Consider the following 22014-nt stretch of genomic DNA (forward strand, 5'->3'; position numbering starts at 1 on the left):
AGTATAAAAAAAATAATTTGAGCCATCAAGAAGTCACCTTCTCCTGGATATGTTTAAGTGACAAATCAGTTGGAATGAATATATTAGGCTTTGGAAGATGTAGATTCTTATCAGGAGCATTTTCTATCCATTGCTACAAAACATAAAGCATTCAGAAAATGATTAACTATTGCGGATAGCGAAGCTAATTGAAGAGTGTGCAATGCTTAGAAAACAAACAATAGTATCTCATGAGCAAAACAAAAACATGTTATCAATTATGATGTCCAAACAGTGTATCCCTAAAAGAATAAGTAAATATAAGTTTGATAATATACCTGGATTGTGGAGGCAGTGACTTTTTCAATAGAATATGGGGTTCCATACCATGGTTCAACTGAGTCCGTACATCCTTCAAATTTTTTAGACTCCCAGAATATTCTGAAAAGAGGACCAATTTCTTTTCATCAAATAAAAGGGATAATGTCTTGAAAATAAGAGGTAACAATGGAAAGAAGAACAGCAAGTACAAAGCAAAATATGGACTTCAATAGTTGTAGTTGCTGGAACAAATGACTGAAAACTGCAACGGTGCAAAAAATCCATCATTGGTGTCAATAGCCCAATACATGAAATAATACTACATCATGACCTGACAAAATAGTTATTTGGATCCGATAGATACAAAAGTCTATTGCATGGTTCATGTGCATAAAATGAAGCAACCACACAGAACATGATAAAAATTCATCTGTATATCTCTAACATGTCACATTCTCCTCTGGTCCCACTTAAAGACTATGAACAAGTCATGGAATAACAATTTTCAAAACAAATACCCACAAAAAAATGGTAATATTTTCTATAGTGAATTGCAAGTTGCAAGAGCCACGTGGCATACTGGTTATAGCAAAGCAGTAACTAATAAAGTTAGATGCATCAAAAAGTTCATGAATATTGGCTGCTAGATGCTTTGTCCATCTACAAGAAACTAATTGTTGGTTATCTAACAATCATTTTGAGGTTGTAAAGCATAAATATGATGTACAACTTGATGATAAAATGTTAAAATCTAAAAGCCATGCCAGAGCAGTTATCAGACTTTAGTCAACCTAATTCAAGAGACTGGCCACATATTACTTCTTGCTAGTCTACAAGAATGAGTGTATAGAAAAGAAACCAAATCAATTAAACCAAGGTTGGTCATATTGGTATTAGAACCTGTACCAGTGGTACAGAGCGCGGCATGATACCAATATTGTGCCATTTTGTACCATTTTGGACCTCTTTTCTTCATTTTCAAATTTTTAATCGAAATCGGCATATGGTTTGCCGACTTTAGTTCAAAATTTAAAAATAAAAAAAACAATTCAAAACATTCTCTCCTTTTCCAAAACAAAGATGTCGGGAGAGGGGAGAGGGAGGGGAGAGAGGAAGAGATAGAGGGAGAGGGAGGGAGCGAGAGAGAGGAAGGAGGGGGGAGAGGGAGAGGAATGGGGAGAGCAAGGGAAACCCTAACCTGAGTGTGTGTGTGTGTGTGTGTGAGAGAGAGAGAGAGAGAGAGAGAAAGAAAAGGAGGGAAGAGGGATATTGCCAACAACGCCGCACAGGAGGGTGGGGGGCATCAACGGATGGAGGGGCGGATCAAACGCTCCAAGCAATCATAGGGCATCAATAGCAAGCAGGAGACAAGGGGGGTCCTTCACAATTGCGAGGTGGGGGCATCAAGATGAGGAGGGACCAAGCTGATGGGGTGTTTAAGTCATCCAAGTGAGGGGATTGAGCCCGAGGGGAGGGGTTAATTGAGCTAGGGCCTCTGTACCGAATAGAAAAGGAGAATTGTTTCGGTTCCCTCACGATTTGGCTCGTACACCCCGAACCGTGTGGTTTGGAACGGCACGGCTAATGTAAGTTAAACATTGATAGGTTGGACCAATTGCATGAACAAAGTCAAAAAACAGATAAAACTTCAACGAAGAGGATAGACCAAGTAATTGCGCCTCTGAGGAATTAAAGAAGTAGAAGATAAAATGCATAAATCAAGCAAAAACAAAAGCGTATAGCACTAACCATACATTAGACAGGCAAAGGGCTCTAGGTAAGCAAGACTACCCACCAACGGATAAAAACCAACTAGGATACCGCAAAATATAGAAATCAAGGAATAAAGCTTTAAGTGAAACTCCATGAAAAGTATTAGTGTACTATGAACATGTTCAATTAACCTGGTCAATATTGTATTCCTATTGCAATGGAGAGTAGACTAAAGGCAGGAGCTAGAAAGCATAGACTATGGAAGTGCCTAGGAAGCACATATACATAATACATATATAAATATCCATACTAATACATTTTACTATAATATTAAATTATTAATTTGGTTATTATGATCTTAAGGAAATGCATAGTGTAGGGAATAGGAGTATATGGGGAAGTGAGATTCTGAAAAAAGTATGGCACCTTGTGTCGAAAATCTGATATTTGCAACATATATATCTAACATACGATAAAACACTGAAATTTTTTTTCTCATTGAACTTAGATTCATTCTAATAACAATGTGACCATGAAAAAACTAAAAAAGTGCAGAAGTATTAGGAAGGCATTACATAAGTGTAAGATTCCACAGAAAGGACAGCCTTATTTACCTGAAATCATAAGCAAGTGTTGCAGCAAATTCAGGTGTAGAAGCAAAGAATGGAAATTCTTAGAAAAAAAGAGATAAGAAAGCAACTAGGAAGTGAGTCCAGGCAAAGATTGTAAAATGATTCTGAACCATAGGGTATTCTTTCTATTTGGACAAAACAAGATTCTGAACCATAGGGTATTCTTTCTATTTGGACAAAACTCGAATGTTGAGGATCAATACTGTATCAATGGCAGGCTGGTAAGGCATGATCATTGATATGGGACAGAATGCCTCAATAGACCTACGTGCAATTGAGCAGAAAAAGTTTTTTTCCTTCTTTCATGTTTTATAAATGAAGAGTTACAAGTCGTACAGGGTTTGTAAACCTTGATGGGGGGTGGTATGCCTCCATGGGCCTCAATATGAAGCAATATAGGTTCAGTTCACCTGGTGCATGCCTGCCCCTATATCACCAGCTCACCAACCACGCAGAACTGGTATGCAGAAGATTTCTACCCCTGCTACTTAGCATTAAACTAGAGAAAGAGAAAGAGAGAGAGAGAGAGAGAGACAGAGGAGCATCTTGAGAAATTAGAGAAATTAACTCAAAGAAGAAACAAGTTAAAATAATAGGATAATCTCAAGGAAGTAAAGTAGGACTGCATGCTTGTTTGGAATTAGAAAATGATCTGTCAATAATTGAGTAGTTGGCCTGTCAACTTCTGCTTCTTTAGAGTTCAGACAGATTTGTAACAAGAGCGCAAGATTAAACAGAAAAGAAGGTCCAGAAGGTTGCACCCCTAACCTAATTATTTTCATCTCTTAACGTTAACCAAACAAAGTAAACTAAAAAGAAAAGGCAATAGATTCACGATGCTGCACAAATCACTTATGCTCCAAAAAGATCTTCAAATATCTAGATGTCAAGACAATCTTAGCATTCAGATGGTAGAAAAAAGATCCTGTTGTTTTGACAAGCTGAAATCCTATGGTACTGAAGGAATCCCATGAGGCCGAAATTCCAGATTCTATAAATTAACTTAAAGTTTGATCTCAAAAGAAAAGAAAACCCTTAAAATTTCAGCATAATGACTAGTCACAAGCAAGATTTTAAAAGCCAATTCCTATATGGATGTTGGTAACCAACCAGCATGGCATGTGTGACTCCAATATGGCACAGCTAGCATGACCATTGGCAAGGCGAAGTTTGAAGACAAGTGGATTGCACATTGCACAGCTGCCAGGTGGGTCTTATTTAATGCATTAAGAAGTTATTTTAATACAGTCATCTACCTTAATCCTTAATCAGTTAAATGTGTGTCTATGCATGTCAACATATAAAAGACAAAAAGTGACAATTTTGAAGTCAAACACAATTATAAGACACATTTTCACTGCAAATTATGGTTTCCAAGCTCTGAAAATACAGTTTTTTATTCTAATGTAATCCACTCGGCTTCAAGCTTCAGCTCCAATTGTCCCCTCCACTGCTTAGGATGCGAAAATGGAAAAAGAAAAGTGTTTACACAACTAATGGCTTGGCATTGAGCAGTACCAGGTTCAATCCAATTTTAGTACTGAGAGGTGTCTGAAAATGCCTTGTTGTACGACACGTGCTAGTTGACACCTTAATCTTTGATTACAAGCAAGGTTTTAAATCCTATTAGACAAAAGTGCCCCGATTTTTTCATAGAACGGGATGCCCTACTATCCTATCTTGGCCCAACTACAGTCTCGGTCATGCATCCCCGTAGATATCTGTCTTTCTCTCCTTCTTCTTTCCTTTCTTTCTTTCTTTTTTTTCTTTTTTCTTTTCTTCCTTTTTTTTCTTTTCTTCTACCTTCCTTTCTTTCATTTTCTTTTTCTTCTCCCTTCTTTTTTTTTCTCATTTTTCTTCTTCTTTCCTTTTAGTTTTTCCTTTTTTCATCTTTTCTTCCTTTCCTTCTTTCATCTTTTTTCTTCTCTCCTGTGTGGATGGTTTTCGGAGTCTTGAACCCATCTAGATCACATTTCTCACAGGAAGGGGATGGGATGGCCGGAACGCCTCCCCATCCTGCAGGATGTAAAACCTTGGTTACAAGCATGACCTAATGCTCTAATTCAAGTATCATGATTTCCAAAAATATTGCTTTCCTTTTTTTTTTTGCATCACTCAAAATTCATGAAGTGGTTGTGGAATGATCATCTCAAAGTTCTAACATCATGTAGGATGCGAATCAAGTTTTTAGATGCTGCAAGAATGCAAGAAGCTGATTATTCAGATGAAAAGTACAAATATACACTTAGAATAAGCCATGACACTCATAATACTTATATTGATAGGTTAATTTATTTTGCTAATTCCAAAAATATTTATATAGAATTTAATTATATAATTAGAAACAGCCCACATCTGTAGGAACAGTATTGACTAGGGAATAGTTAATTAGAAAATATATAAAATCCACATGTAAGATAGATCATCCTCTATTTCAGTACTCAAATGTCAAATTCATTGAACTAAATGCCTTTGTACATACCAAGACCTACTAAAATATGCGCAAAGTAATATACGTATGGTGGCTTACCTGACATTTTTTGAGCTCAGCTCATCCAAAACCTTCTGAATTGTACTTGGAACAAATTTCGATGGCAATGATGATGCAACTAGCCAATCTTCTGGTGGAAATATCTGACATGATAATTTGTGAATCAGCTAAACAAAAACCTGATCCATATTGTGGTCAACAGGACTAGTAGATAAACATTTTAATCATGTGTCAAAATAAAATAAGAAAATGAGTCACCAAAGATTAAAATTACAAGTTAGAAATTTGAATAGATAACAAACAGTAATATCAACTATTCAATTACAACATATCATGGAATGGTGTGCAAAAACTATAAGTTTTGGTTGCATAAAAAAATATGTTATTGGCAAAAGGTCACCAAGCAATCTATAAAATCAGAGTGACTGAATCAAAAGAAGACCAACAACAGTCAACAAAGTCAGACGGCTTTGGCTAGGACAAATTCTAATGCTTTATGTTTAAAGAGGAACCTAGAAGAGGTATAATAATAACAATGAAGGACAAGGCTTTAATTGCCAGCCAATACCAATCCACGGAGGCAAGCACATAACATTCTAAGCCAGTAACCAAGGTCCGCAATCTCAGTACCAATTACCGTATTGGCCCCTTATTGGTACGGTATGCACCCTATACCAAAATAACTATCGAATTATTTTTCTCAATTTTTATCTCAGTACACCTCAATACAGGTCGATACACTTCAGTACAGTTCAATCCGCACGTTGGTCCACCTCGGTTCAGGATAGCACAGGGCTTGTGCCGACTCAAAGTTGAGTTTTGTACCAGTTTCCTCTCGATAAGGTATGGTACACCCCATATCGAGGGGTACAATGGCGGTACCGCAGACCATGCCCGTAACAATAGTAGCATTAGGTCGCTGCTCCCTTTTCTCCATTTTTTTGATTAAATTTTTGCTACTGTCAAATTTTTTTGTTTGGTTGGCATGCCTTGTGCTAGTAGCCATTGATCCCTGATTAGGGAACATCTTGGTTGTTTTTTTTTGGTAATTAGAGGGGAAACACAAGCTATGGATGTATAAAGACAGTGGAACAAGCATCAGCAATAACAATAGAAAGGGTGTGGAAAGCCATGAATCCAAGAAACAGCAGATGATAAGTGGTTGTCCAAGTTGGCAAGAAAAGTTGCTATCTGTTCCCTTCACGCCAAATGTCGAAGGCATTGAAGTGAGAGAGGAAGAAACAGAATGCAGAGCACAGAGGAATAACTGGTTTCTCCATTGATCCACGGAATGATTGCAGCCAAATCTCCAACCAAATTGATGTAGCCATGAGTTGGTGGATTGCGGGTTGGGGGCCCAACCATGCAGCAGTGAGTTTGGCGACGATGACCAAGGAAGTAGTCAAAGGAACAATCCTGGCCAGAAGAGCTCTGCCACAGTGATCTCGAATAAGATAGCCCACTTTGGCAGTAAATTTTTGAACGGATCCATCAAAGTTTATCTTGAGATAACATAAATGAGGGCTATTCAATGGATGGATGGAATTTTGAGTGTTCGGCATGGGTGCATGTGAAGAAGTGCCTCAATGTTTGGGTCGATAAGAGGGTTGAACTTGGATGGAGACTTGCATGGAGTTCCAGAATTTAAAGTGCATTGATTTAGCAACATGATGAATCCACTGTGGGAGACTGATAATAGTTTGAATGACCTCTTCCTTCCATGCTTCTAGAGTTGCTAGAGAATATAAGCCAATAAGGATTTAATTTTAATGATTTCTTGGGATGAGTTAGGCAAAGAAGCAAGTCGCATGTGTCATCTCAGGAGGGAATATGATGAAGCAAGGGTTGCTTTGACCAAACTCCATAAATGAGATATCCAGGGATAGGAGAGGATCATATGATTGATAGATTCATCTTCTCCTGGACACTAGGTGCATAATGGTGAAACCATTCCTCTATGATGAAGAAATTGCTTTGATGGAATTCTCCCCAAGCCAATTTCCATGTAAAGCATTGGCCTCTATAGTGGCATTTAATTTTCCAAAACCCATGATACCTAGACATCATGATTACGGAACTGCTGCATTGAACTCTATGCAGCTCCTGCACTTTAACCCTAGTCATATAGCCATCATCCTAGCTCAGAACATCACCTCCTCCATGAGAAGAATGTGGAGGCAATGCCCCAAATCATCAGTTCTGCAAATCCCTACGACAAAAGTGAGCTCACTAGCAATAACAGGGAGGTTTTTACACTGAAAACAACAATAGATTTATGAAGATTAACCCATTCTTCCGATTGTGAACAATAGTCCATCAGTAAAGTGCTACCATCACTATGCATAGCTTTAAAGATCAAGAGGCAGTCGTCAGTGAATAATAATTAATTGAAGGCAAGGCATATAATGCTCAATCTAAAGCCCCACGACCCTGCTTTCATAGCCATGTTTAGTGATCTAGAGAGAAACTTCAAGCAAAAAATGAAGAGATAAAAGGACAGGGAACATCCATGCCGAAGTCCCATTGAAGACATGAGGTAAGTTACGGTACCATTGATAAGGACAGAAAACGAGGGTTCCCTAACACATCTCATGAACCATTAAATCCATATGTTTGGAAAGTTGATATTTCGTAGAACAGCCTCCAAGTAGTTCCAAGCAGCTCCATCACATGCCCATTCCATATCAAGCTTAATGACCATTAACACATTTGAGGGTTATGCTTAGTGAAGGTTGTGCATAACTTCCCGAGCCAATAATATGTTATCAAAGATGCTCCTTCTACCATGAAAAGCATCTTGCTCTGTTGAGATCGACAAGTTCACAACCTTCCTCAATCTAGAGGACAACATCTTTGCAATGAGTTTGTATAATGTATTATATTGACTTATGGGCCAAAATTGTGATGGCACCAAGGGGTTAGGTGTTGAGATTTATTACCACATCATGACCATATTAGAATTCGTTTAGTTGGTCATTAGTTCTAATAACTTTAGGATTCGGGTACATAATAGGTTAGATTGAGCCATAGACTAAATATATTTAAGTCTGTTTTTTAGTTTAAGTGGAGATTAATGTTTTTATCTTTTAGTGGGAGATAGTAACGTTTTTGTCTTATAGTGGGAAAGATATTGTGGTTTTGTAAAGAGTAGGAGAGAATTCTTTGAGGTAAAAAAACCATCTTTGAGAGTGGGAGCCAAACTCATTGTTTTAGTCCTTTTCTTTTGAGTAATTTATTTTGCTGTCCAAAATTTTTCCTTCCACTATTTTTGCTTAATTTATTTGATGTTTGTTCTAGATCCTAGGTGAGCACATTTGATCTACTTCGAGAAGCATACCATTCTATATAGTATCTTGGTGGTTCTACATAATATCAAAGCTATAGGTTTTGATATTGGTGGTCCATGCATTTATAGCTCTATATGGTATCATAGCAAGGTTTGAGGGTAGTCAAGTGATGTATGGTTTCCATCAGATTTATCCGGAGAGTTTTTGTAATGACTTGATTGTTGGTGGTTTAAAAGCAATAATTTGACGTGGTTCTAGAACTTTTAATAATAAATTTTGCATATGCGCACCTCTGTGGACTCTATTTTGATTTGATATTCAAATCGTGATGGTCAACTTCACCAACATCAACATGACTATTTTTGCCACTACCACTTGTATCCATAAGTTGAACAATACCTGTTATCCAATTTGGAAATCTATTATCAAACTTTATTTGATAAGACAAGATTTGTGGGCCAGAGATGTGCCATCAAATATTCTCAACAATGAGGTTGTGAGAAGAAGTGAAATCTGAGACCTAAGAAAGTGATATGGGTTATCTAAGCTTCAGTTACTCCATATTTCGGATGTAAAGGTATCGAAAAAAGCATGGACATTCTTGAAGCTATCTACTCAAGTTCCAGCAAGGTGAGACAACTCAAAACAAAAGTTACCTGAAGAGTGGCTTTTAGTTCCAGCCTCCAGGCTTCCCTAGAATTCGAAAAGAAGAGCAAAATTGGTTTAAAGATGAAGATTCAAAGTGGGAGGAGTTTGATTAGTTAGAGACTAGATCGAGTTTAGAAGAAATTCTACGGTATGACAAAGTTGATTAGCTCAAAAGTCAATCAAGTCCAGAAGATCTGGAGCAAAAAGAGCTTGATTAGATGGATACTGTAAGTCCAGAAGAGATCGTGACTAAAGAATCCATTGATTCTAAAATTGCTCAAGAAGAGTCAAAGGATGCTACAGTTGATCCGATCATAGAGATATATGCTGAGTCAAATCATACAGAAGAGTCTCATGTAGAAGCTATCCAAGATGCGGATCATGGAACATCAACCATCTCGAATCGAATGGCTCAGGATGTTCCAAGCCGTCCCGACGACAAATCGGAATGGTTTGATCGAGAAAAACGGCACACTGGAAGAGGGAGAGGGAAAGAAAGGGAAAGAGAGGAAGAGAGAGAGGAGGGAAGGTAGAGATGGCACGACGCCACCGGAGGCCGATGGTGGCCCGCTGAGACCATCAAAGGGCTGCTGAGCCGTGGCTCGGCTCGTCCGATAGGACATTTTATCGAGCGAGAGAGAGAAAGAGGAACGACCGTACTGGAGAGAGAAGCGACTGACGGAGAAACTATCGAAGGGCGTCGGATGGCCGTTGTGGCCCCTGGACTGCGGAAAACACGCGGACGGAGCCGCGGCCATAGAATAGGGGCGATTGCCCCTGTGCACTCATCATTTTTTTTTAAAATAAAGATGAATAGTGAAACAGACAATGGATTTACCAGCTTCACTGTTTGAGAATTTTTTAAAAAGACCTAAAAACAGTAAAGCAAGCAAATCTACTTCAATTAAGTGAAGCCGGCAAACCCATTGTCGGCTTCACTGTAATCACGATTTTTATAAAAAAAATTCCATAAAACAGAAGTGATTATCCGTATTTCACACTCATGGCACCAGAGGCTGCGATTGCACCGTCCGACGGCCACAGCGGCTTTCCCTCCCTCCTTTTCTTTCTCTTCCCCCTCTCTTTATCTCTCTCTCTCTCTCTCTCGATAGAGGATCGGTAGATGAAGAAGTCTTGGCAGCCCTCCAAGAGTGCCAGCAACCCACCTGTGGCCACCAATGGTGTCTCCTCCGGCCGCACTATCCCTCCCTCCCCTTCTCCCTTCCCTCCCTCCCCCTCCCCTCTCTCTCTCTCTTTCATTCTTCTGATTTGCTTCTTTTCCGCTGTGTCAGTTCGTGCTAGTCTAGTCCGGTCCAGTATAGACCCATACCGTCGATTGACCAGCACAGATTTCAATATCGAGTCCGCAAATCTTGATGCAGATATTTCTTATAGAGATTTAGTCAGCCATGAGGATGAAGAGCTGACTAGTTTTGAAATAATTTCACAGATTAAGCAGCAAGAAAATATGCTTGGGCTAGATGATTCATATTATACCTTGGTATTTGACAAGGTTATTAGTGGCGCAAGTTAATTTTGAAGCTACTTACAAATTTTCAATGGTTAAAAGATGCTATATATGCAGATATGTGGAACTGCTCAAGTGGAGGCTTGTCGATATGGTTAAAGTTTTATTATTGTTTTTTTACTTATTTACAGGTAATGGTCGATGTTTTGAAGAGCATCGATGGTAACTAGCAACTTGATATTCAATGGTGTAAGTTAGATGCTCGACGGAATCTCAGCACCATGTGCATGGAGGTATTGCTGAAAAGAAGTATTGGAGGACATCGTCAATTTCGGCATACACATCGAAGGGGACGAACTGATGAAGAAATTATAATTCAAGCCAATAAAAGAGTTCTGCTATTCAATTATTGGTTTTATAAGTTGTTACATATACCTATTAGCCTGTTAAAGCATAAATAATGACAATAACTACTGTAGCATATTATGGCATCGACAAGTTCCACATTGTCAGTATGGACTATACAATAAGAAAAAGTGTTAAGATTCATTGCCAAGTCCTAATCTTATTAGAATTTATTTCGTTGGTCATCAATTCTAATGACTTTAGGATTCAAGTCCATGTTAACTTAGATTGAGCTCAGACTCAATATATTTGACTTCATTTTTTAGTTGAAGTGGGATATTAATATTCTTGTCTTTTAGTGGGAGATTGAGATGTTTTTGGCTTGTAGTGGGGGAAATTGTAGTTTTATAAAGATGGAGAGAGAGTAATGTAAAGAGTAGGAAAGAATTCATTTTTATGAGAAAAAGCATCTTTGAGAGTAGGAGCAAAACTCATTATTTTAGTCCCTTTTTTTGAGTAATTTAATACTCTACGAAATTTTTGCTTCCACGATTTTTGCTTAATTTATTTGGTAATTACTCTTGATCCTAGGCCGGCACATTTGATCTACTCTAGATGGTGTGCCGTTCTACATTAGGCCTAGTAAGAACCATAAAAGTGAACCTCCACACTCTAGGCATGCTATTTGCAGAAGAAAAGTGGTGGATAGCTTTACAAACATCACTACAAATAATAGGCCAATAAAACTAGAATCCTAAAGAAAATCCATCAACAGTGGGCCCTATAATTAGCTATAGCCTGAAGATTAGCCTCAATTTCTGTAATAATTGTTAGAGAAGAAATATAGTATGTAGTTATATTTTTAGTATAGTTATAATCATATTTGGTTATAACCATATATTAAAATCTCACCATATTTTGTATGTGTCCAAATACATTGTATCCAGTATGTGTCTAAGTACATTGTACCTAGTTGCCTATAAAGGCCCTTTGAGAGGATAAAAGAAAAAAAAATAATAATTCCTTTCTCTTTTTTCCATTGATCATGGTATCAGAGCCTAACCCTATTCCTAATCAAAGCCGTCGCCTCCTCCATAGCCTTCCATCTCGCCATCTCCCATCTCTCCCACGTCGTCAAGTTCTTTCTAGTCGTCGACAAAGAAGCAGATCACCTTAGGAGCACCGAGCTACAATCATCCATGCAAGGAAGAGGGTGAGGCCGCCTCAACATCGATCGACCTCATGTCTTCGCCCTCGTCCATGTCGTCCTCATCTGACGTACCCACGCCTTCAACATCATTCTTGGCAATATTGCCATTCTCCCTAGATGTCGCCCCCTACACCATCTAAATCTTCCGCAGCCATCTTCTCTCCTTACGGCTGCCATCATTTTCCCTTCTACTGCTGCCGTTGCTGTCCTCTCTAATTTTTGTTCAGTGATGATTATCATGCATCCAGGATCGATGTCCCATCACTTCTCTATCATCACCAGATCTCGTAGACTCTGCATCAGCCTTTCTTCTTGAGATTCATCAATGCTGCGGACTATTCTCTCTTTTGTAACAGTAATCGGAGATCCTTTTGAGCATTGCATTCTTCTACATCCTCTCCCTTTTGGCAGATCCTCTAAATGTTCTTTATGGCTTCTTCCTCGAATGACCTGAGAACCACCCCTCTTGGTACCAGTGTCAAATTTAATAGTGCCAATTATCTTTTTTTGGTCTCAGGCATTCCGCTACATGGTGGGATCCCACGGGAAGCTCTATCATCTTGACAAAGAATCAGTTGATAGTGCTGATTTAGTAGAATTCTGCAAATGGCAAGAGGTTGATTATGCTGTTCTCACATGGATGTTAAACAGCCTAGAGCCTCATATTGCTAATACTATGATGCTTCTGTCCATCGCAAAAGAGATGTGGGATTTGTTTAAGCTCAGCTCATGGCTGATGATAGCATTCCCATCTTGAGCAACGCTATAAGTCGAGTTCTACATGTTACTAAGTTGCAGCCTACATCTTCTCCATCTATGAAGAATACTGCTCTTGCTGTTGGTACTCATAGCAACCAAGGGAGTCGTGGAGGTCATGGACGTAACTCTTTCCCACTATATCCACATTGAGGACGCTCAAATCATCCTGCTGTGGCAAAAATTCGGGAAGCCTCCTACCTCTCGTCTTGCTAGTGTTGCATCCTCTATAGCTTCATCTGACGTTGGTGCCTCTCTTACCGCTGATGACTTGATTCTGGTTTACGAACTAACTACGAGCGATTTCTCCAGTCCACCAGTGCCTCCACATCTTCAACTCTATCAATTGCATCCTACTCTTGGGATGGCTACTACAGTCACTTTTGGTATGTCTTGATTATTAGATTCAGATGGTTCTTTTCATATCACAAGAACAGAGATCTTTTTTCTACGTACACTCTATTGTCTCATGTGCTATCCATCACTATTGCGGATGGCACTTCAGTTCCTATTCTTGGATGTAGTACTATAAGGATTTTTCCTACTCTCATTCTTATAGATGTCCTATATGCTCCTAAATATCATTTGAATTTGTTATCTATTGAATGCCTCGTTAAATCCTTAAACTGTTCAGTTACGTTTTACTCTTCTCATTCTCTTTCAGGATCTCAGCACGAGGAAGACGATTGGTGGCAATGTTAAGGTGGATGGAGTTTACTTCCTTGCTAATACTTCATCTCCTGCTTGTGCGATGTTGTCATCTTCCATTTTACCTTATCAGTGGCACTGTCATCTTGGTCATCCATTTACATAAGTCTTAAAGAATCTTCGTCTTCTCCCTAAGTTTTTGGCTAGTCTTGAATGTAAAGCTTGCCAGTTAAGAAAGCATCACAGAGTATCCTGTCCTTCTTCTGTTAGTAAGCGTTGTTCTTCTCCCTTTATGCTAATCCATTCGAATATTTGGGGTCTGAGTGCTATCCTGACTCGATTAGGTTTTAGATATTATGTGATTTTTGTCGATGACCACACTAGGATGACCTGATTGTATCTCTTCAAGTGTCGGTCTGAAGTCTTTTCTATATTTTAAAACTTTTATCATAAAATAAAAACTCAATTTTCTACATCTATTAAAGTTTTTCGCACTGATAATGCCTTTGAATACATGCAGTCCAGTTTTTCAGATTTTTGTGAGTCTCATGGTATAATACATCAAACCTCGTATCCTTACATCTCACAGCAGAATGGAGTTGCTGAAAGAAAATACAGACATCTTTTAGATATGGTGCGGACTCTTATGTTTCATATGCAGGTATCTAAATCTTACTGGGGTGATGCTGTTCTTATAGCATGTTATCTTATAAATAGAGCTTCATCAAGTATATTGAATGAAAATCTCCATTTTCCATTCTCTATCCCTCTGCAAATCCCTTCTCACTCACCCCACGAGTGTTTGGATGATTGTGTTTCGTTCATCTCTTTGGACCTGGCAGAGACAAGTCTCCTCGATCTGTTCGTTGTATCTTTCTGAGATATTCTCGTACTCAGAAAGGATACCGATGTTATGACCCTCTTTCTAGATGATATTTTGTCTCTATTGATGTCTCATTCTTTGAGACCACTCCATTCTTTCCCATCTCTTTCGAGTCGTCTGGTGTTCCTCTGCCACCTATTGCTCCTCCTAATACTCCCATAGCTCCACCTTCTAGTACTTCTACTTCTTCACCTTTGCAAGTTTACAATCGTCGCAGGAAAAGAGCTCCTCCATCTTTACCACCACCGACTATGTCATCTCCATCTGAGATTCCTGCTAACCATCTCTCAGATTCAGATTTGCCCATTGTGTTATGAAAGGGTAAACGATCTTATACTTTGCATCCAATATCTACCTCCATGACTTTTGATTATCTTCTACCTTCTTTTAGATCTTTTGTTGGATCTCTGTTTTCCATAGATATTCTCAAGACCTACCAAGAGGCTCAATCTGATCCCAGATGGAGACAAACTATGGATGCAAAGATGGCTGCTCTAGTAAGTCGTGGCACTTGGGAGTTAGTATCACCACCATCCGGTGTTCATCCTGTTGCATGTCGATGGATCTTTATGGTTAAGTACCAACCTGATGGCACTGTGGAGCATTTTAAGCAGGATTTTTTGGACCATGCCAAACCAACCGGTATATCCTGTACCGTACCGGACCGACGGAGAACCGGCACGGTTCAGCCAGTCCAAATGGTATACCAACGGTACCAAGAGGGAAAGAAAGGGAAAGTAAGAAAGAAAGAGAGAGGAGAGGGAGGGAGACGGGAGCTATCGGAGGCCGGCGGTGGCTCATTGCGGCCACTGGAGGGCTTTTGAGCCCCGTTATTGCTCGATAGGGCACTTAAAAGAGCAAGAAAGAGAGAGAGCTCGATCGAGGGGGACGACATACCGAACGAACGACGACTTCGTCGCGAGATCCTCGATGACCGACGAGCCGAAGCTGACGGCCTAAGGGTGGTCGAGCGGGCAACGGCCTGTTTTTAATTTTTTTTTGATTTTAAACTCATTTAGTCAGCAACCCAGTTGCCAACTTCAGGATTTAAAAAAAAAAATGTCCAACTTCACTTAAAACCTGATTTTTAAGAAAAATTTTGTGAAATAAGAACGTCGCCCTTGTTTCACGCCTGCGGCACCGCACACGTGGACTGCGCCCTCCGACGGCCACGGTGGCTAACCGAAGGCCGTCTGGCGGCCCCACCGGCTCCTTTCCCTCCCTCTTTTTCTTTCTTCCTCCCTTTCTCTCTATTTCTCTCTCTTTTTCTTCTTCTGGTTCGGCTTCAGGTTCCTTCATCAGTTTGTCTCGATTCGGTACGGTACGGAGCCATACCATACCGTACCGGTATGGAAAATCTTGGTTTCAAAGCTCGTCTTGTCGCTAAAGGATACACCCAAATCTATGGTGTTGACTATTTTGAGACTTTCTCCGATTGCTCGTCTCAACTCAATCCGAATTCTCTTCTCCATTGCAATTAATCAAGGCTGAACAATACATCAGATGGACGTACGAAATGCATTTTTTATGGAGATTTGTCTGAGATTGTTTATATAGAGCAACCTTCGGGGTATGTTGCTCAGAAGAAAAAAGTTTGCAAGCTAAAGAAAACTATCTATGACCTCAAGCAGAGTCCAAGGACCTGGTTTGACAAATTTTGCCAAGTAGTTGGTAAAATTGAATTTCATTGCAGCAAGTCTGATCACTCAATTTTTGTAAAGCAAACGTTCTTAGGATTGATTGTTCTTGCTATGTATGTGGATGATATTCTTCTGACAGGTGGTGATTATAATGAGCAAGGTTTGCCATACCGTGCCGAACCGATCGGTACACTCCGTATCGTATCGGACCGGCGAAAAACCGACACGATTCGATCGATAAATTCGGTACACCGATGGTATGAAAGAAAAAAGAAAAAGTGAGAAAGAAAAAGAGGAGAGGGAGGGAGATGGGAGCCGTCGGAGGCCGGTGGTGGCCGGCTGCGATCGTCGGAGGGCTTCCGAGCTCCGTATCGCCCAATAGGACTTTCAAGAGAGTGAGAAAGAGAAAGAGCGCTCGGGAGGAGGGACCTACCGAACGGATGGCACCTCCATCACGAGGCCCTCGGTGGCCAGCGAGCCGACGCCGACGGCCTGAGGGTGGTCGAGCGGGCGGAGCCCTCGACCGCCCCTCCGCGGCTTCGCCCCCTTCTTCTTTTTTGAAGCAAACGATCGTCTGTTTCGATTTTTCTTTTTTTTTTTGATTTTAAACTCATGAAGTCGGCAACCCAATTGTCGACTTAAGAGATTTTTTTTAAAAAAAACAAAAATCGTGAAGTCGGCAAACTATTTGCCAGCTTCACTTAAAACTATATTTTTTAATAAAACTCGCAAAACAAAGACGACACCCCTGTTTCACGCCCACGACGCCGGACGCGTGGACTGCACCCTCCGACAGCCACGACGGCCAATCGGAGGCCGTCCGACGGCCCCGCCGGCTTCTTCCCCTCCCTCTTTTTCTTTCTTCCTCCTCTCTCTCTATTTCTCTCTCTTTTTCTTCTTCTGGTTCGGGTTCGCTTGCCTTCGTCGATTCGGTACGATATGAAATCATATCAAACCGTACCGCCGACCGATACGGCCGATGGTACCGGTTCAGCATATCTTGATAATGAGATTGTTCGGGTTAAAAAACACTTAAAGAATCATTTTATCACCAAAACTTTGGACCAACCTCAGTATTTTTTAGGAATTGAAGTGGCATATGGGTCGCAAGGAGTGTTCCTTTCTCAAAGAAAATATGCCACTGATTTATTAATGGAGACAGGCTTACTTGATTATAAACCAAGTTCTACTCCTATTGATTCGCAATTACCATCAGAGATTGATGATTCTGGAGAGATGATTTTGAGGATGTCACTCGATATCGTAGACTAGTGGGGAAGCTTATCTATTTGACAGTCACAAGACCTAACATTTCCTTCGCAGTGGGGATAGTTAGTCAGTATATGCAGAAGCCTAAGATATGTCATTAAGATGCTGTGTTAAAAATCTTGCATTACATTAAGAGAGCCCCAGGAAAAAGTTTTTTGTATAAAAGAAATGGACATTTACAAATTGAAGCCTATGGGGATGCATTGTAACAATCAGTCTACTATATACATTACAAACAATCCTGTCTTTCATGAACGAACTAAACATATTGAGATCGATTGTCACTTCGTTCGGAATGCTATTCTGTCAGGGAAGATTGTTACTCCCCACCAAAGTTATCAAATCGGGATTCGACTCGTGAATCACCCATGCCTTAACTCGAATCGCGACTTGAATAGTGACTCGAATCGTAAGATTCAGTAACAAAAAGCACAATCAAAATGTATACCAATCTATTAATCAATGAATACTCAAAAAGTATAGGTAAGTTTAAAATACTAAGTCCAAAACATAAATTAAAAATAAACATGAAGTATTACTAATTCACTTATTCACTCAAAAAATTAAATAGAATCTTCAGTCATCATAATCATCCTCAAGGCTAATGTCGTCATCGCCACCGCCGTCATCGTCGTGGTCATCATCATCATCTTCAAGCATTATCATCTCTTGATTCTCTTCTTCTTCCTCATTACCTTCATCTTCTATCACTTCAATATCTTCCTCAACAACCTTTTCTTTCCCTTTACCTTTACTATCAACAATTAAGTTTCTTGGTCCTACAAAAATATTTTAAGAACCAACCAAGCCAAATAAGAAAATAATGCAATTGTTTAAAAAATTAAGAACTAAAAAAAAGAATTAAAAAATAATTTGCATACCTCTCTTTCTTTTTCTGTTATTAGGTCCCTCATCAACATTAAAACATTTATTTACATCCAACCAAGACACATCATCCGGTAAGCATGGCTCTTCTTATTCAGTTATCCACTCATCATCCGATTCCATATCTGATAAGTATGTCGGATCATATATCTCTCCCTTTTCTTGTCTTTTTTGTTGTCTCATCTCAAGTTGAATATTATACTTGATAAACACCAAAGCATTCAATCTTTGTTGCTCCAAACGGTTCATTTTTTTGAAATGAATATGTTCAAATATGCTCCAATTTCTTTCACATCCAGTGGCACTACAAGTAAGACTTAGTACTCGAATTGCTAGCCTTTGAAGTTCTTTGCACTGTTCTCCAAAACTCTCCCACCATAGAGCTAGACAAATAAAATAAGATAAATTAAATTTAAATTAGATAAATAAAAATGAAGTCATAAAATTATAATTATAATTACTGATTGTTTTTTATTTCTTATTGATACCGCCATGTCCATCCCAAATAAACCTTCGACCTTTTTAAATTTTTCAAATTGTGAATCAACGATGACTTTTGTCTCAACATCTGCATATATCTTCTCAATTATCTTGAACAATCCCATTTTTACTTCAGTATCGACATTAAAATTAGAATCATATTGAAACCTAAAGGTCAAGAATCAAAAATAAATTTAAATTTAAAATAATAAAATTTATTAATGAAATAATATAAATTTAAAAAAATGTGACTTACTTGGGATTAAGATAATATGCTGCCGCATGGAGTGGTCTATGGAGTTGCAAATCCCAACGAGTATCAATTATCTCCCAAATCCGATCATACCTCTTCTTAACATCATTGAAATTTTTGCTAATATGTTCCTTTGCTCTATCCATTGCTTCATAAATATAACCCCTAGCCGGTTTTGCATCTCCATCAATAAGTCTCAACACTTTTATCAAAGGAAGAACACACTTCAAACAATATTTTGTAATTTTTCAAAATCTGTTATCACTCAATACAATTTCTTAAACTTTTTTAGCCTCAAATTTGCATGCATAAGTGCTCCTTACCCATTCTCCTGAAGCAAACGTAACCCTTAAAGCAATCTTCCTATCTAGTATGCTTCTCAAAGTGAGATAGGATGTTGCAAATCTCGTAACCACCGGTCTTGTCAATTTCTTGTTCTTAGAATATTTTCTAAACAAACTAAGAACCCAAGTATGGCGGTAAATATACACTATAATTTGCCTTGCCTTGCCAACTGTATTAAAAAAAAATTGAAATGTTTCCAATGTCACTAAATATTAAATCTAAACAATGGGCTGCACATAGAGACCAAAAAAGATGCTTTCTCTTTTCTTCTAAGAGTCTACCCGTGCCAACGTAAGCAGAGGCACTATCTGTCACCACTTGAAGTCTTGAACTACATTTTTCTCTCCAATCTCCTCTACTAAGCTGTCAAGCAATTCAAACAACTTATTTGAATCCTTACTAACATCAAAGGTATCCAATGATTTGAGGAACACCATCCCACTTAGACTATTCACAAGAAAATTAGTAATAAACCAACTTTTTCCATCAGTCCAACCATCGGACATGATTGAACATCCCTTTTTTTTCCACATGTTTATATTTTATCAAACATTCATTAACACTTTCTGCCTCTTTCTTCAAGAAAGTAACTCTAGCTTCATGATAAGAAGGGAATTTCAGTCCTCTCCCATACTCCCCAACAGATTTCATCATTTGAACAAATAAAGAGCTTTTGACCAAATTGAATGCCAATGCATGTCCATATAGAAATCTACAAATATCTCTAAGCACTGATTCTCTTTTTTTACTATTTCATTCATTGTCCGTTGTTTACATATATTTCCTCTTCCTTTCATCATAAATGAATCCATAGTTCCCTTCCTTATTATTGCATTTGTCTCATCTACTTCAAAGCACTCAATATCATCACCAAAATTTTTCTCTATTTCTTTCTCCCCTAACAAATTTTTAAAAAAATTTTGAATTTCTTCAGAAACTTGAGTACAAGGAGAAACATTGTTATGTGTACCTGCAAGATGATTTTTCATTCTATTCACTCATTCCCAAAAACTCTTGTTACAATAATTGCATACAAGATGTAATCAATTTCCATCGCCCCCTTTGCCATCATCAAATTTTTTACAATGATTCCAAGTGGGATCCACAACTTTAAATTTTTTTTCTAGATGCCATTATTCAATAAAATAATAATACATAATTCCACTGTAAAGTATGTAAGTCAATCCCTGTTAAAAAAATAAAAATTGTTAAAAAAACTGCAAAAAAAAGACTTAAATCTTAATGTTACTGCTGTTTTTATTTATTTATTTTTTTGGTGAGGGTTTAAGTGGCTGTTAGTGGCAACAGGACCGGAACGGGACCACACCTCTCCAGTTGCCCCTCTCGATTTCGAAGCTTCGAGAGAAGGTCCGACTAAAAAAAAAAAAAAAGAGGGACCACAGCCCAGAGAGCTTCGGTCCAATCAGGAAAAAAAAAGAGGTTCGCAGGTGGCATTGGGGAAGAGAAATAGAGGGGTTCGCAGGTGGCTTCGGGGAAGAGAAACAGAGGGATTTGGGTGGCTTCGGGAAAGAGAAACAGGGGAGAAACAGAGGGATTGGGAAGTAGGCTTCGGTCTGATATTAAAAAAAAAAGCTTTGGGGTTTCGAGGGAGAAACAGAGAGATCGGAGAAGAAGAAGGCTTCAATTTGATAAAAAAAAAAACTTCCGGGAAGAGAAACAGAGAGACCAGGGAAGAGAAATAAAGAAAGCAATGGGAAAAAAAAACCTACCGAACCTACGGCGAACTTGCGGAGATGCTTCGAAGGGTTCGAGGCTTCTTCTTCCCCACGCGACCTCTTCCTCTTCTCGTCGTAGTCTTCGAAGAGTTGAAGCAACCAGAGAAGACGGAGAAACAGTTGAATAGAAGTTCAAAGGTGAGAAATTTCTTTGATTTGCTTGTGCGAACCAATTTTGAAAGCAAATTTTGCCAAAATCTGACTTCTATTTTGATTCCCTAGCCTTCTATTTTGATTCCCTGGCTCTTTGGCTTCCAAAAACAGCAAATAATCACTATCAAAACTTATCTTTTCCGACTCGACGATATCGAACGATCCCTCGAGTCGCACGATTTAGCCGACGGACTCGCGATTCAGGTGCGATTCTTTTCATTTCCCGATTCACCATTCCGGTTCAACTCGGCCACGCTGTGAATCGTTGCGAATCGTACAAGTCAACTCGCGACTTGTACAATTCTAACAACAAAGCTCCCACACAATATCAGAGGATCAGTTGGCTAATATCCTTACCAAGGCTCTTGGGCCTACTCGTTTTTCTTCTTTATATACCAAGTTGGGAATATTTGATATATATGCTCCAACTTGAAGAGGAGTGTTAGAGAAGAAATATAGTATGTAGTTATATTTTTAGTATGGTTATAACCATATTTAGTTATAACCATATATTAAGATCTCACCATATTTTGTATGTGTCCAAATATATTGTATCTAGTATGCATCTAAGTATATTGTATCTAGTTGCCTATAAAGGCCCTTTGAGAGGCTAAAAGAAAAATAATAATAATTCATTTCTCTGCTCTCCATTGATCAATAATAACATTGGCACGATGCTTGCCAATCCTCTTAAGACAAGGTATAATACACTGGTGGTAGGTTAGGTTTGTTTCATCAAATATCCTGGTTCTGGCATTCATATAAAGATTGAAAATTTCATCCCTAGGTTGTTAAGGATCCCCAACTCTATCACCAACAGCATTATTGATGAACTGGCTTTTGTTATGGCTGTGCCAAATAACTGTATATCT

The 22014-nt window shown here is 38.8% G+C and overlaps 1 protein-coding gene across 1 annotated transcript in view; it reads right to left on the reverse strand.

Annotated features, from left to right (window-relative positions):
• The window catches only part of LOC105046510 (insulin-degrading enzyme-like 1, peroxisomal), a 50024-nt gene that overhangs the window by 21570 nt on the left and 6440 nt on the right, over positions 1-22014 (reverse strand). The window contains exons 4-6 of the mRNA XM_073259880.1: positions 5176-5279; positions 318-420; positions 38-133 (exon numbers count right to left, since the gene is read on the reverse strand). Coding sequence (XP_073115981.1) covers positions 38-133; positions 318-420; positions 5176-5279 — 303 coding nt within the window. The remainder of the gene's footprint in view (positions 1-37; positions 134-317; positions 421-5175; positions 5280-22014) is intronic.

Source organism: Elaeis guineensis, chromosome 6, assembly GCF_000442705.2.
Source record: "Elaeis guineensis isolate ETL-2024a chromosome 6, EG11, whole genome shotgun sequence".
In the NCBI taxonomy this organism is placed as follows: domain Eukaryota; kingdom Viridiplantae; phylum Streptophyta; class Magnoliopsida; order Arecales; family Arecaceae; genus Elaeis; species Elaeis guineensis.